Source organism: Talpa europaea, assembly GCF_964194135.1.
Source record: "Talpa europaea genome assembly, chromosome: 1".
Taxonomy (NCBI): domain Eukaryota; kingdom Metazoa; phylum Chordata; class Mammalia; order Eulipotyphla; family Talpidae; genus Talpa; species Talpa europaea.
The window spans coordinates 110,352,049-110,364,736 of record NC_140073.1 but is presented as its reverse complement, the minus strand read 5'-3'; the positions used below and the strand labels follow the sequence as shown (position 1 = coordinate 110,364,736).

Below are 12,688 nucleotides of genomic sequence, written 5' to 3'. Positions count from 1 at the left end.
CAAAATCAAAGAGCTCCTAACAAGACTGATCATGATAAAAAGAGAGCAGATACAGCTTGCCTGTTAATATATGAAGAAGAGATTATCACTAAATATCCTAAGGGCATTAAAAGTACAATACTATAAACAACCCTATACCAATAAATTTGATAAATGAAATGTACAAACTACTTGAAACAATTTATCAAAATTGACACAAGAAGAAAAAATCTGAACAACGCTCTACAGAAGAGATTTAATTTTTCTTCAAAAAGCTTCCCATAAAGAAAACACCTGGCATGGATAATATCTTAAGAACATTTTAAAAAGAAATATCAATATTACAGAGCTTTTTTTAAAAACAGGGGAAAAGAAAATGCTTCCCAATTCAATTTATGAGTCCAGAATAACCCTGATACTAAAAACAGAAAACACAGAAAAGAAAGTTACAGCTAATATCTCTCATGAACAGGTATGAAAATATCATTAATGAAATATTTTATGCATATAATCATATGCATGTATAAAAAGATGTAGTAAGTTGTATACAGCAACACACAAAAATGATAATACATCATGACAAATTGGATCTAACTAGGAGACAAGTTTTGTTTAACATTTGACTATCAATCAATATAAATTCACTATTTCTGAAAAGAAAAATACGATTGTCGCAGTAATCTCAGAAAATGAATTTGATAAAATCTAACAACTTAACATCATGGCAAAATGGTAATGTTTTCCCTGTAAGATCAGCAACAAGACAAGGGAGTTCACTCTCATCCCTATGTTCAAACTTGTCCTAGAAATCCTAGCCAATATAATGAAACAAGAAAAATAAATAATAAAAGACAGAAATAGGGAAAACTGCCAGTATTCACAGATAAGAAGATTATCTACATAGAAAATCCTGCAGAATTTACAATTGCTAGGGTTGAATAATTTGCCCAAAGTAACACCATTAAAAAATCAAAACCAACACAGCCTGGCTCCCCAAATCTCAACCAATACCCTATGCTCTCTTAGAAAAATATCACTTGCATTAGCCCATAATCTTCAAAACAACCATATAGTAAGTAGCCTCATACGGTGATTTGGAAACAGAGGTTCAGAAAGGTTAAACATTTCATGAAGACTACATGACAAAGGGGTGGAGAGGACACTCCTTAGTGAATTTGAATCCGGGTCTGGCTGACCTTAAATGAAGTTGATTTGAATATATTCATGTTTTCCAGATTGGAAGCAGAGAACAATGAGAAGATCCAGATGATAAAATTGTGAAATAAAGCAGTAGAATATAATACTGAAATGATATTAATATAACAAGAGAAGAGTTGGTGTCTGATTACATGTAAAAAAGAACAGAGGAAAAAGAACACAAAAAACTTGAAATTTTTAAATGAGTAGTAGTGTCATTAATAAAATTAAAAAGTAAGGGTGAGAAATTAATGAGGAAGATAAGAAAGATAGAAATCAGTTTTAGACATATTGTCTATCAACTTGTTAGGAATACTTTAACAGTAAATAAATAGAAAACCTAACAGCATTTTACGGAAATAGTTTCTTTTTCTTTCCAAAACAACAAAATAAAGGAAGGTTGTCAACTACTGATGACTGAGCAGTCAAAACTAGGGTCAGGGCCTCCCCGGTGGCACAGCGGTTGAGCGCTGGGTTGTGAAGCTGCCCACGGCCTCTGACGCGCCGGTTCGTTCCTGGGCTGCTCCCCGGCCACCGGAGGAGGGTCCCACATGGCGCGCAGACCTCTCCTGCCGCCCGCTGCTCCCCTCAGCAGTGTACTTCGGTCCTTCTGCCTGCTCTGCTCCCCGCTCTGGCTCTGGTGAATTCTCTCACCCTCCCGTGCTTCTGATTGTACCCAGTGCTTGTATAAATAAATAAATAAATCTAAAAAAAAAAAAAACTAGGGTCAATGTTTCTCTGGCCCTTTCTTCTGGGATTGTGTCTGCACAGACCAGGGCCTTGGGTTGTAACTTCCAGGCAAAGAGAATAGAAAGTGGGTATCAAATACATCTGTGTCTTTTAGTGGCAAGCATAGGGAGGGGGTGGGCAGACAATAGAGCCCCCCAGCCCAACTCCATGAATCTTCACTCTTTCTCTGGGTTCTCTCTCATTGTCTCATGGTCTCACCTCTTCGGTAGTCACACCACTTGTCCTCTTTGCTGCCGTCCCATCTCTGTGTGAAGCCACCTAATAGCCCTGGCCTCTAGGATCAGGTGTGCACTCACGCTTGCCCACACCATGCTCCAGGTGTTCACCATCAGGCACACATGCCCCCGGCCCACACTCCTGAGCACCTTCTGTATTAACATGATCAAGGCCTCAGGTGACAGCCACAAAGCCAAGTGGCGCAAAAAGCCTGATTAATTCATTTACCCTACAGTCTTTCATCAGTAAAACCAAACTTTCCTGAAGCCTCTGTAGACCTGTCATACCCCACTGGCCAGAACTGTATCACATGGTCACGTAGCCTCACGGGAGACTGGGAAGATAAGAATTTTGCTTTTCCAACCTCTTTAGCAAACATAGGGGAAGGAAAACAATGTCTGCCCCAAAATATTAATGGGTTTTTGATATGGGAATATGCAACAGAGAGAAAAAAATGCATCTGGTCCAGAAGATAAACCAAGAATTCAGAATTTAAGCAATCTGCATAAAGCACAGGAAATGGATGGATGCTCCATGAAAGAGCATGCATGAAGAGAAAAGTGGGTAGTAATGGCACTTTGTTTTTCATTTTGTGCGGGGGACACAAGCAGATGCACATGGATACAGCTGAATAAACAAGATATAAAGTAGCTCCACCCCAGCCAGTCAGACTACTTGCTTTCAGCTGTTTGGCTGAGTCTTTGTCATCCTCCACACCCAGTTATTTCCATCCTCTTTTTCTTTTCCGCAGCCCCTCCATTCTCCCAAGGCTCTCCTCTCCCTCTGCCTCATCTGTGAATTGAAATTACTGGAGGGAAAAACTCTCTTTTCACTGCCACTGCTCAGGATGCATAGGGATAGATTTAAATCTGACTGAAGAAAAGCTAGCTGCTTTGCGGTTGGGGAGGTGGAAAAGGAGAATAAGCAAATCCAATGGAAGGTCTATGAAACCTTGTAAAGTCATAGGAAACTTGAACTAAGGATCTGCCAGTCCTGCCCTCACTGAAGGAGACAGAAGTCCATTTAGGGGAACACAAATGAAGACAAGGAGGTAGAATTTGCTTTCAGGCTCCCACACTATGTATAGGAGAACGAGGTTGCAGGGTCAGAAACATGCTGGACCAAGCACCCCCCTCAGGCCCAGCATTTTGAGTGCATCAGCCCCTATGTGCCCCAAGTCTGAGGGAGTCCAGCTGGGCTAAATCTTTCCTTTCCTAAAATCCTAGGGCAGATAGAATCAGTACCACAGATTCTACCCTGTTTACACAGTAATTTGTGCTATCCTCTAACTGATCCACATATATGTGTCATGTGACACATGGGTGTTTTGGGGGGGTACAATGAGATGTCCCCCCCAACAAAGTTACAAAAAAAATAGTCATCAAGCATGAAACTTTCCAAGCACTATATTATTAAAATTACAAAGAGATCACTTGACATTTGGGGGTCATGGAATGATACAAATTTTTTCCAAATAAATGCATGAATGGTAATAGCATTCCAAATCCCAAAAAATAACATACCAAATCATACCAAATAGGAACATTGTACTTTTGGATAGCAGGAGAAATCTGCAAAATTATTTTTTTTAATAATAAGTTAGTATAGAGCTATACAATGTCATTTTTAAAAATGAGCGTTCACATCAGCAAGAAATATAGGATCGCAACAGTGCCCATGCAAGGCCTTTCCAAGGCAAAAGGGGCTCGTGCAAGGACTTGCCTACAGGTTAGAGAGCCCATACCATCCATGCGATGGATGCTGTGTCTGGCCATCTCATACACCATAAGCACCTTCTACATTCAGTGCGTCATCTGCACTAAAAGTGAAGATTAAATGATTAATAAAATATAGGGATTGAAGTCAAGTGATAAAAAAAGAAAAGTAATTGGGCAACTGCAATGAAATCTGACTGGTGTTACAGCATTGAACAACCTGTGCTATGAGAGGACATGGAATGGTCTTCTAACTGGGAGAGGTGGTGGCAACGCTGTCCGGAGAGAGTCCCAGAACTACCGTCTAATTGTAATTCAATTCCTGGGCTCTGTCACTCTTGGAAGTAAATGAATTGGCCAGAAGTTGTAAGTGTCCCGATCTCCTGGCAGCTTTGCAACTTACTGCCAATGCACATCACAGACTTCTGATAACAACTGGATTTCCCAGTCTGCAGCCTAGAGAGTACATTAGCCAAAGGAGGGAATATCCACTTCTCCACTGTTATTATCAAATTAATGAACTGCCTTTCCATCTGTCTGAGAGTTCGGTGCCTGTGTATTTGTTCCTTGAAAAATGTATTGATTCTTGATGTGCTGACAGCTCAGGATTTTGAGATTGCAAGACAAGCCCTGAATCCTGGAGAATTCACCAGGGTAAAGCCATCCCTTGGGACCTGCCTGGGTAGACACAAGCGCAGTGACAGCCTTCTGCTCTGCAAGCATCTATGATCTACTCTGTTCCTCAAGGGCGGGGCCATGTCTGATGCTTCTTTGATATCTGAGTCATCCTCTCTCACCATATGTGCTGTAAAGTATTCTGGTTTGTTCCTTGATTTCTTTCACTCTCATTCAACCACATCAAAATAGCTAACTCAACATCTATTTTGGGATTTCATCAGTTGCAAAGACACTGAATATGTGGTACATTAAAAAAGTGAAACATTAATAATTTTATTTTTTTTTCTCTTTTTTTTTTTTTAATAGAGGCATGTTTTTATTTATTTATTTGTTTGTTTGTTTTGTTTATACATGCACTGGGTACAGTCAGAAGCGCGGGAGGGTGAGAGAATTCACCGGAGCCAGAGCGGGGAGCAGAGCAGGCAGAAGGACCGAAGTACACCGCTGAGGGGAGCAGCGGGCGGCAGGAGAGGTCTGCGCGCCATGTGGGACCCTCCTCCGGTGGCCGGGGTGCAGCCGGGGATCGAACCAGCGCCGCAGAGTCCGCGGGCAGCTTCGCAACCCAACGCTCAACCGCTGCGCCACCGGGGAGGCCCACATTAATAATTTTAAAAATTGTGAGGTTGCTTTGAAAGATTACACCCTTTTTTACACATCCAGAACAGGTTCACTTCGTTTTCTGCTTTGGCTTGTGATCACCAGTGGTCTTCGAATAAGCCAATCAACTAAGGAGCTCCCTCCAAACTGTACTTCTACCTGAGCATTGTGAACTCCTTCCCAGATGAAGACAATTTCTTTCATCTCCAGTGGGTTCTCTATCAATCTCTTAGATTCTTTCATCTATAAGAGGGGATGGCAAACTCTTTTCCTTCCTCCACACAGTAAATACTTTAAATTCTGTGAGTAACAGCCTCCTTGCAGTTCTGCCATTGTAGTATGGAAGGAGCCATAGACAATATATAACCAAATAAGTATGGCTGTGTTCCAACAAAATTTTGTTTAGGGACACTGCAATTTGGATTTCATATGAATTTTACAGGTCATGAAATATTATTTATATTTGGATTATTTCCAACTATTTGAAAATGTGAAAGCTATTCTGAGTGCTGGAGGCATACCGTCAGCTGCGTGATCCCCAACACTGGTCACAGTTTGCCAAGTCTTGCTCCATAGTGACAAATGCCAGCAATGATTCACCATACATATGTGAATATGTGGGTCCCATCATAATACTTCCTTACCAGCCATGAGAATTATTACATACAATGGTTCTTAACTTCACAGCTGGCAAACTTAAAACCTCAGGGGAAACATTATTACAGAAACTAAACAATGGTCAGCACATTTTTTTTAAAAAAAGGATTTATATATCTTAAATTCTGAATAATGGTTACTATGTAATTCATTTCTAGTTACCATCCCTGCTTAGAAAAAAATGTAGGATCAATGAGACAGTGGTATATTTGATTTGTTTGAACAATTTGTTTGCTGAGACTTTTTTCAATGTCTATCCATCCAGAAGTTCAATGTCTTTCTTGTTTCAAGATTAGTGTGTACTCTTATTGCCTCATTGCCACTATACTCTAAAAACTTGAATGCTTGATACATAAAATGCTTTGGGTTTTCTTTATTTAACCTAATCCACATGGCTACTTATTTTCCAATCTCTTCCCGCATGCAAGTTTATGCAGCATTGCCTGCATATGGTCACTTTCTAGGGACACCTAACAAATACTTGTAAGGCTTCATTCTACTTATTTTATTTGTGGCAACTTTCATTGCTTACTTTTTTACTCCAGCAAACTTTCTATTTTAACTTCCCCTTTATTTTCAACCCTCTGTCTCTCTTTTTCTAGCGGGCCACAACACAACAGTTGTCACTTGCATGATGCATATCTCTAAACTACATTTCCCAGCTGTCAAAGGTTCCAACATCTTATCTCCAAAGGTACATAGGGGTTCACTGTACCATTCCTTCTTTTCATGTGTATATGCTTGAAAATGTCCACAATCAAAAATTTTTAGAAAAACAGCGTGCATTTCTATAATTTAGACTTGATCACAAGAGGAACTTGTGACTGATGCGGCACACCTGTGTGTCTTTGCTGGCATTGCTCCCTCTACCTGGCAAGCCCTCTTCCAATGCTCTGCCTGGGGAAATTTCTCACGACTTCCAAGGAACAGGCAGAACTTTTGCAGAGCAACCCTGGCAGAACTGATAACTAACTCTACCCTCTGCTTTCCCAAAGCATTTCATAGATCTCGATTAAAGCACTTAACATTGCATTGTGCTTCGTTGTTAATGAGGCTCTCTTATGCCCACATTCCTCTCTCCCTCCTCTCCCCATCCCCCACCAAGGCCCACCACAGTGCCTGAAATAGGATATCAAGATTACAGTTCTCAGAAATATCTGGGGTAATATCCCACATAGAAACGTCTTCAGGAGGTTTTTCCAGCCACCTTTCATCAACTTACTCCTCCCCCTCTCCTGAAAAATTAACAATCTAAAATGCAACTTCCAAACAAGGTTCTCTTTACAATGGGACTGCCACTCCTCAACTTCAAAGAAATTGTAGCATCAACACTGTGGAAAATGCAAGGTTCTCCTAACACCACAAAATAGAATACGGTTTTCAAAGTACTTGAAACTCTTTTTTTTTTTTTCATTTGGCCCACTCATCCTTGGTAAGGCAGATAGTTCTATCATTTTTTTGGTACTCAATGAAGCAAAGTGACATATCCAAGATCAAAGCTGGTGACCTGAGCTTAACACCCTTAATTTATTAATCTGTCTACTCCGTTGCACTCCACAATGGTAAGCTTAGTGTTTGCAGAGGCTTTTTCTCCCCTGGTAGATTTACTCCCCTATAATGAATAGTGGTATTAGATTGTGGAACTATGTTCTAAAAATCCATTCCAAACAAAATCATTTGGACAGATACACATTATGAAAAGACAGAGTCAAATATATCCCACTTGTGTTAGTTTTGCTATATGATTTTGTCATAAGTACTTACTGACTAAAGGATTAGGAGTGAATTACTGACTGTTCAAAAATGGCATGCCAGCCATGCATTTCTCTGCAAATAGAAATATGGCATCTATTATGTAAAAAAATCACTCATGAGGAAGCACCACTATTTACAGGTTAAGTACAAGAGCTTGATTTTCTCTTCTAATTCATCCTTCCTAAACTATTAAATTTTGATGACTGATAACATCAGCAGGCTCTTCACATAAATGTGCTCTTAGTCCCTCTATATAATTCTGTATGACTTAACCATCACTACAATTCTCTTACTATTTATTGCATGCAACTCTTCTAATATTAGTAGATCATTGCAGACATAAATAGCTCACTGCCTGCCAAATAATCTTGCTACTGTGTGGAAATTGAAAGTAAATGTTATTTCTCAAATAAATCAAGTAATCCAAATGAGCCACATTTAGCTTTTCTCAAATTAATTTTTTCAACAAAGGCCTATAATGATAAAAGTATGCAAAGCATGTCACACTCACGATTATCAAGCTTCATCTAGCTAGGAAACTGCTAATTGTAAAAATTTCAATATGGCAGAGTGCAAAATATTTCACGCAAATGCAAATAGAGATGTCACGCAGATAACTGCAAGACATGAATCACTGCCCTTCTGCATCAAACTCGCAAATTCAGAGGCAGTTCATTCTGAAAGATTTCTCGCTCGGTTCTTTAAAAGTTCAGTGCATCACCTTTTAATCAGGGTAATAAACTGTAATTGCTAGCATACTGTGTAATGTTTACCGCTAAACCCACAATCTGGACAAACAGAAAATTATGCTGTCAGAGCCTGGCAACATTTGCAGTTCGCTGCTGCACACAGCACCCTCCTTACACGGAGCTGTCGTCGAGAGTTACAAACCATCACGGTTTGCATTTTCTAGAGTAAGGGTCTTTCCGGAGAAGCAGGTATTGAGAGGAACGCAGAGCAGCCTCCCTCGTGACCTTCCTGCACAGACCTTGAGCGCGCGGCTGCGGGGGCAGAAGCTCTGAATTTCAGCCATGCGCTTAACAGCTCCGCTGGGTCCCTCTCACTTTGCTTTCCGCAACAAAAAAGAGAATGTTACTCTGCACTTGCCTCTCCCCAGCCCTCCTTAAAACTTAAATTACATTTAGCCCTAAAGGTCCGAGCAGGGGGAAGAAGACACGAATCTATTCCGTCCCGAGAGGCGAAGAGAAAACCCAGCCCCACTTGAGAGCCGAGCCCCGAGGGGCAGCTGGGCAGGGAGGGGCGGGGGGGGCGGCGAAAAGGGACGCGGGAGGGGGCGGGGGTGCAAGAGGGGGTGCTCACCCCCACCCCCCACTGCACTGCATTTTCTCCACCACGTGTGCAAATCCCGTGCAGTGGCGCCCCACGAGAGGCGGGGGTCCCTGGCGCCCTCATCCCGGAGCAGGATGCGCGCCCCTCCCCGGCTGGGGGGCCGGTCCCGCCGCCCCGCTGGCGGCGCCGGGGTCTGGGCTGCGGCTGGGGGGGCCCCGCGCCTCCATAGCGGATTCCGGGCAGGGGCCGCGCCGCGCTGCCCGGGCCGGCTGGGGCCCTGGAGAGCTACCTTTTATCCAGGCAGGCGATCCACTCGGCTGAGGAGGAAGAATGGGCAGCGTGCGCAGCGACCATGTTGGGCAGCGGCGCGCGGAGTCCCCCGCGGCCGCGACCTCCCGCCTGGCTCTGCCTCCGCCTGCGCCTCGCGCCCCGCGCGCCAGCGGCGGGCCCGCCCTCCCCAGCGGGCTCCCGCGGGCGGCCGGGCGGGGGGCCGGCGAGGGAGGGGACCCGAGGGGCGGGCCGCGGGGACGGGGAGGGCCCGAGCCGCCCGCCCGCCGCTGCACTGCGGCGCTCGGGGGTGGGGTGTCCCGCGGTCCCGCCCGCTGCGGGGAGGAGGCGAGGGGGCGACCCCGGGAGGCAGGCCACCTGGAGCAGGTGCCCGCCGCATCTCCCGGAGACCCGGCCCCCGCCTCTCACCTGGGGCCTCTGCAGAGGCGGGAGGGAAAACGCCGCGGGGTGGGGGACGGGTGGTCAGGGGATGTCGGTGTCTATATATTTTTCATACCGCAAAAGCCACTAAAATGGCTGCTGCCTCTCTGTTTCCTTAGAAACCATTAGTCGCCCTCGGCAGCTGTCAAAACTTGCTGGTGATTTCTCATTCACCTTTCCTGTTTCCCTTTTTAAAGAAGGGATGGAGTGGAAGGATCGCCTAACTTAGGGTAGGAACACCCCCAGTGGGCTCTGAGTGTGAGGTCCAGGGTGTCTCCTGAGAGGTGAGGAAGGGCTGGAGTGGAAGAGCAGACAGTGGGGTGTGCTCGGAAGCCAGACAGGAGAACAGCGGACCAGAATGGTGACTAGTGGTGACTGAGCAGATGACAAACTGAAGTTTCTGGCCTTGAACTGTGGGCCTGCCAGGACTTCCAGTTACTGCATAATGAAAAGAAACGCATAAGAATGGGGAGTAGGAGGCCACCACAGAACTGAGGTTTGGGGGGTCAAGACCCCAAGGCATTGGGGTTGACTGCAGTGGCTGGCCACACATACTAACTGGAGAGTGGAGTGGGTGCTCACTGCTGCCTGTCACCAGTAGGTGTGCACGACACATGTGCTGCCTAGAAGCTGCGGCTACACTGCCAAAAAGCAGATGACGTTTTGAAGGTTGTTTAGAAACTTGGGGACAACCTAAATCTTTTGGACTACTACCAAGGAATGTCTTGAGATTTACGATGTGCATTTGAGGACAGGCAATGTAAAAAGAGACATAGCATTGCTTTTCTCGCTTTTTTTTTTTTTTTTTCTATTTCTTTCCTACTTCCTCTCTCTCCCCTGCTCAGAGGTGGAGGCTCAAGGAGACTGGAGAGAATGAAACAGCAGGTGCACTCTGGGATGCTTTTATCCTAATAAAACTCCTCCAAAGAATTTGCCATTTTCCCTGTGCTCTGCAGGCAGATCTGGTGGTTTCAGACTTGCCATGTTCCCTCAGCAACACCTCCCTGCTCAATATTTGCCCTCTAGTTGACCTTCACCCTATTCACTTTTATTATGTATAAAATAAGTAATATTTAAAATGTTATATAATGATTACCAAAGATATTTATGTTGCTTCTTTTTATGATATGAGGAAGAAGTAAGTCTCCTATATTAAGATTCATTTATAAAGGCATCAGAGAGTCCTTGAGAATGTTTCAAGGTCACTGATTGCTTCCTCAGAACCCCTTTACTCAGAGTGTTTGTAGGTAAGGGTCTAGAGAAAAAGGACACATATACCTGCCATTACCCAGATGCTCAGAGTTACCAGAGTTTGCTGCATGATACCAATAACAGTTGCCATCACTGGGTGTCAGAGGCTGTGAGGTGCTCTCTTATGTGTGTTATCTCATTTAATCTTCAAAACATCCTATGAAACATAGACAGAAGGACAAATGTCTAGGACAGATGTCTTCTCCACAAGGAGGGACAAATATCTTTGCACACATAATGAAATAGAGAAAAGTATGTTCATCAGTACTTTCAGGGAGAGGGTTGATTGGGCTGGAAGGCAGACTGATGAGCTGCTTGAAGTGGGAATGAGACACTAACATGTCTAATGCACATTTTAAAGAGTACAGATCTAATGGACTGCAAGGAATTTCTTTTGCTGTGTGAGGACTCTGCCTTCCCTGTAAATAGAAGTTGAAGACTTATTTTGAAAATATCCTTTTAAAGGAACACCAACATTGGTCAGCTTGCCCTGAGCCTGCACATGTCCCCATCCAGCCCTGGAAGAAGGTACTGGTAACTCCAGTATACTCACTAGCACACTGATCCTGAGGAGGGTTACATACCTTGCTCATGAGACACCAGCTACTACAGTGGGACCCCTGAACCAAGTCTGGGTCTATCTGATTCCAAAGATCTTGCACCTCAGTGATGGTATCACTCATTCTGGCAATAAAATGAGTAGAAAGCATGTCAAAAAATGGCTTTTCTGGGTGGTTAGAACAAAATGGTTTTAAGTTTTTTAGGTTAAAATTAGGGAAACTATTTTTTAAATAGTTTACTTGTGAGTAAATAGTTACTTGTGAGTAACAAGAGAAAGAAATCCTTGGTATGTCTGAAATAGCTTTACTGTTCTACAAATTGTTCTTTTTTTTTAAGATTTATTTTATTTTATTTTATTTATTTATAGAAGCACTGGGTACAGTCAGAAGCGCGGGAGGGTGAGAGAATTCACCAGAGCCAGAGCGGGGAGCAGAGCAGGCAGAAGGACCGAAGTACACTGCTGAGGGGAGCAGCAGGCGGCAGGAGAGGTCTGTGCGCCATGTGGGACCCTCCTCCGGTGGCCGGGGAGCAGCCAGGGATTGAACCAGCACAGCAGAGGCTTCTGGCAGCTTTGAAACCCAGCGCATAACCGCTGCGCCACCAGGAAGCCCCACTACTAATTATTCTTGTTGCTTGAAAGGGGTGTGAATATTGGTCAAGAACTGCAGAAGTAAAGGAAAAACTATGGTGAAGATTGTGTTATGAAGAAAATAAGGAATCTTACTTGATTTTTGATGGGGAGATTAAAAAAAAACCACAATATTTATCCTTTCCTTTCTTTAAAAGTACATAAAATCAAGCCCTCTCTCTTTATCCCTTATGGGAAAAATCACCCACCACACAGCTCTCACCAGGAAAATATGAAATCCTTCCTCAGCTTCCACCTTCTAGACACTTTTTTTTCCTCCCTTTGGATGAGAGTGTTCTAGACTCATGAAACTGATCTTACATATTTGGTAGAAAATCTGTATTTTGACACTTCACTTTGAAATTTTGTACCTGTTCAGTTTTGGTGCTCAGATGAAACTTGAAATTCAGCATCTGTGACTAGGTTGTGAAAACTGAATCAACTACCTTCCTTTTCCATACCTTCTAAATCAGTTCCTACTCAACCAAGACAATTGCCTTTTCCAGGCAGGACTTTTCACCTGGGAGCTGTAAGGCATACCATGCTCATTAGGAAAGTATAGCTCAAGTGGTTCCTTGAGCTTTCTATAGAGGAAATGTGTAATTAAAAATATCTGGTGAAGACTTCAAACTATACTACAAAGCCATAATCATCAAAACTGCATGGTATTGGAACAAGAACAGACATACAGACCAATGGAATCGAA

General features: G+C 43.5%; 1 protein-coding gene across 12 annotated transcripts in view; it reads right to left on the bottom strand.

Moving 5' to 3' along the window:
* RAPGEF4 (Rap guanine nucleotide exchange factor 4) overlaps positions 1 to 9,188 on the bottom strand; it is a gene marked incomplete at both ends in the record, with an annotated part of 284,857 nt that extends 275,669 nt beyond the window's left edge. For all 12 annotated transcript variants that reach the window (XM_084236428.1, XM_084236432.1, XM_084236437.1 and 9 more), the window contains one exon: positions 9,124 to 9,188. In XM_084236428.1, coding sequence (XP_084092554.1) covers positions 9,124 to 9,188 — 65 coding nt within the window. The remainder of the gene's footprint in view (positions 1 to 9,123) is intronic.
* Positions 9,189 to 12,688: the final 3,500 nt, after the last annotated feature.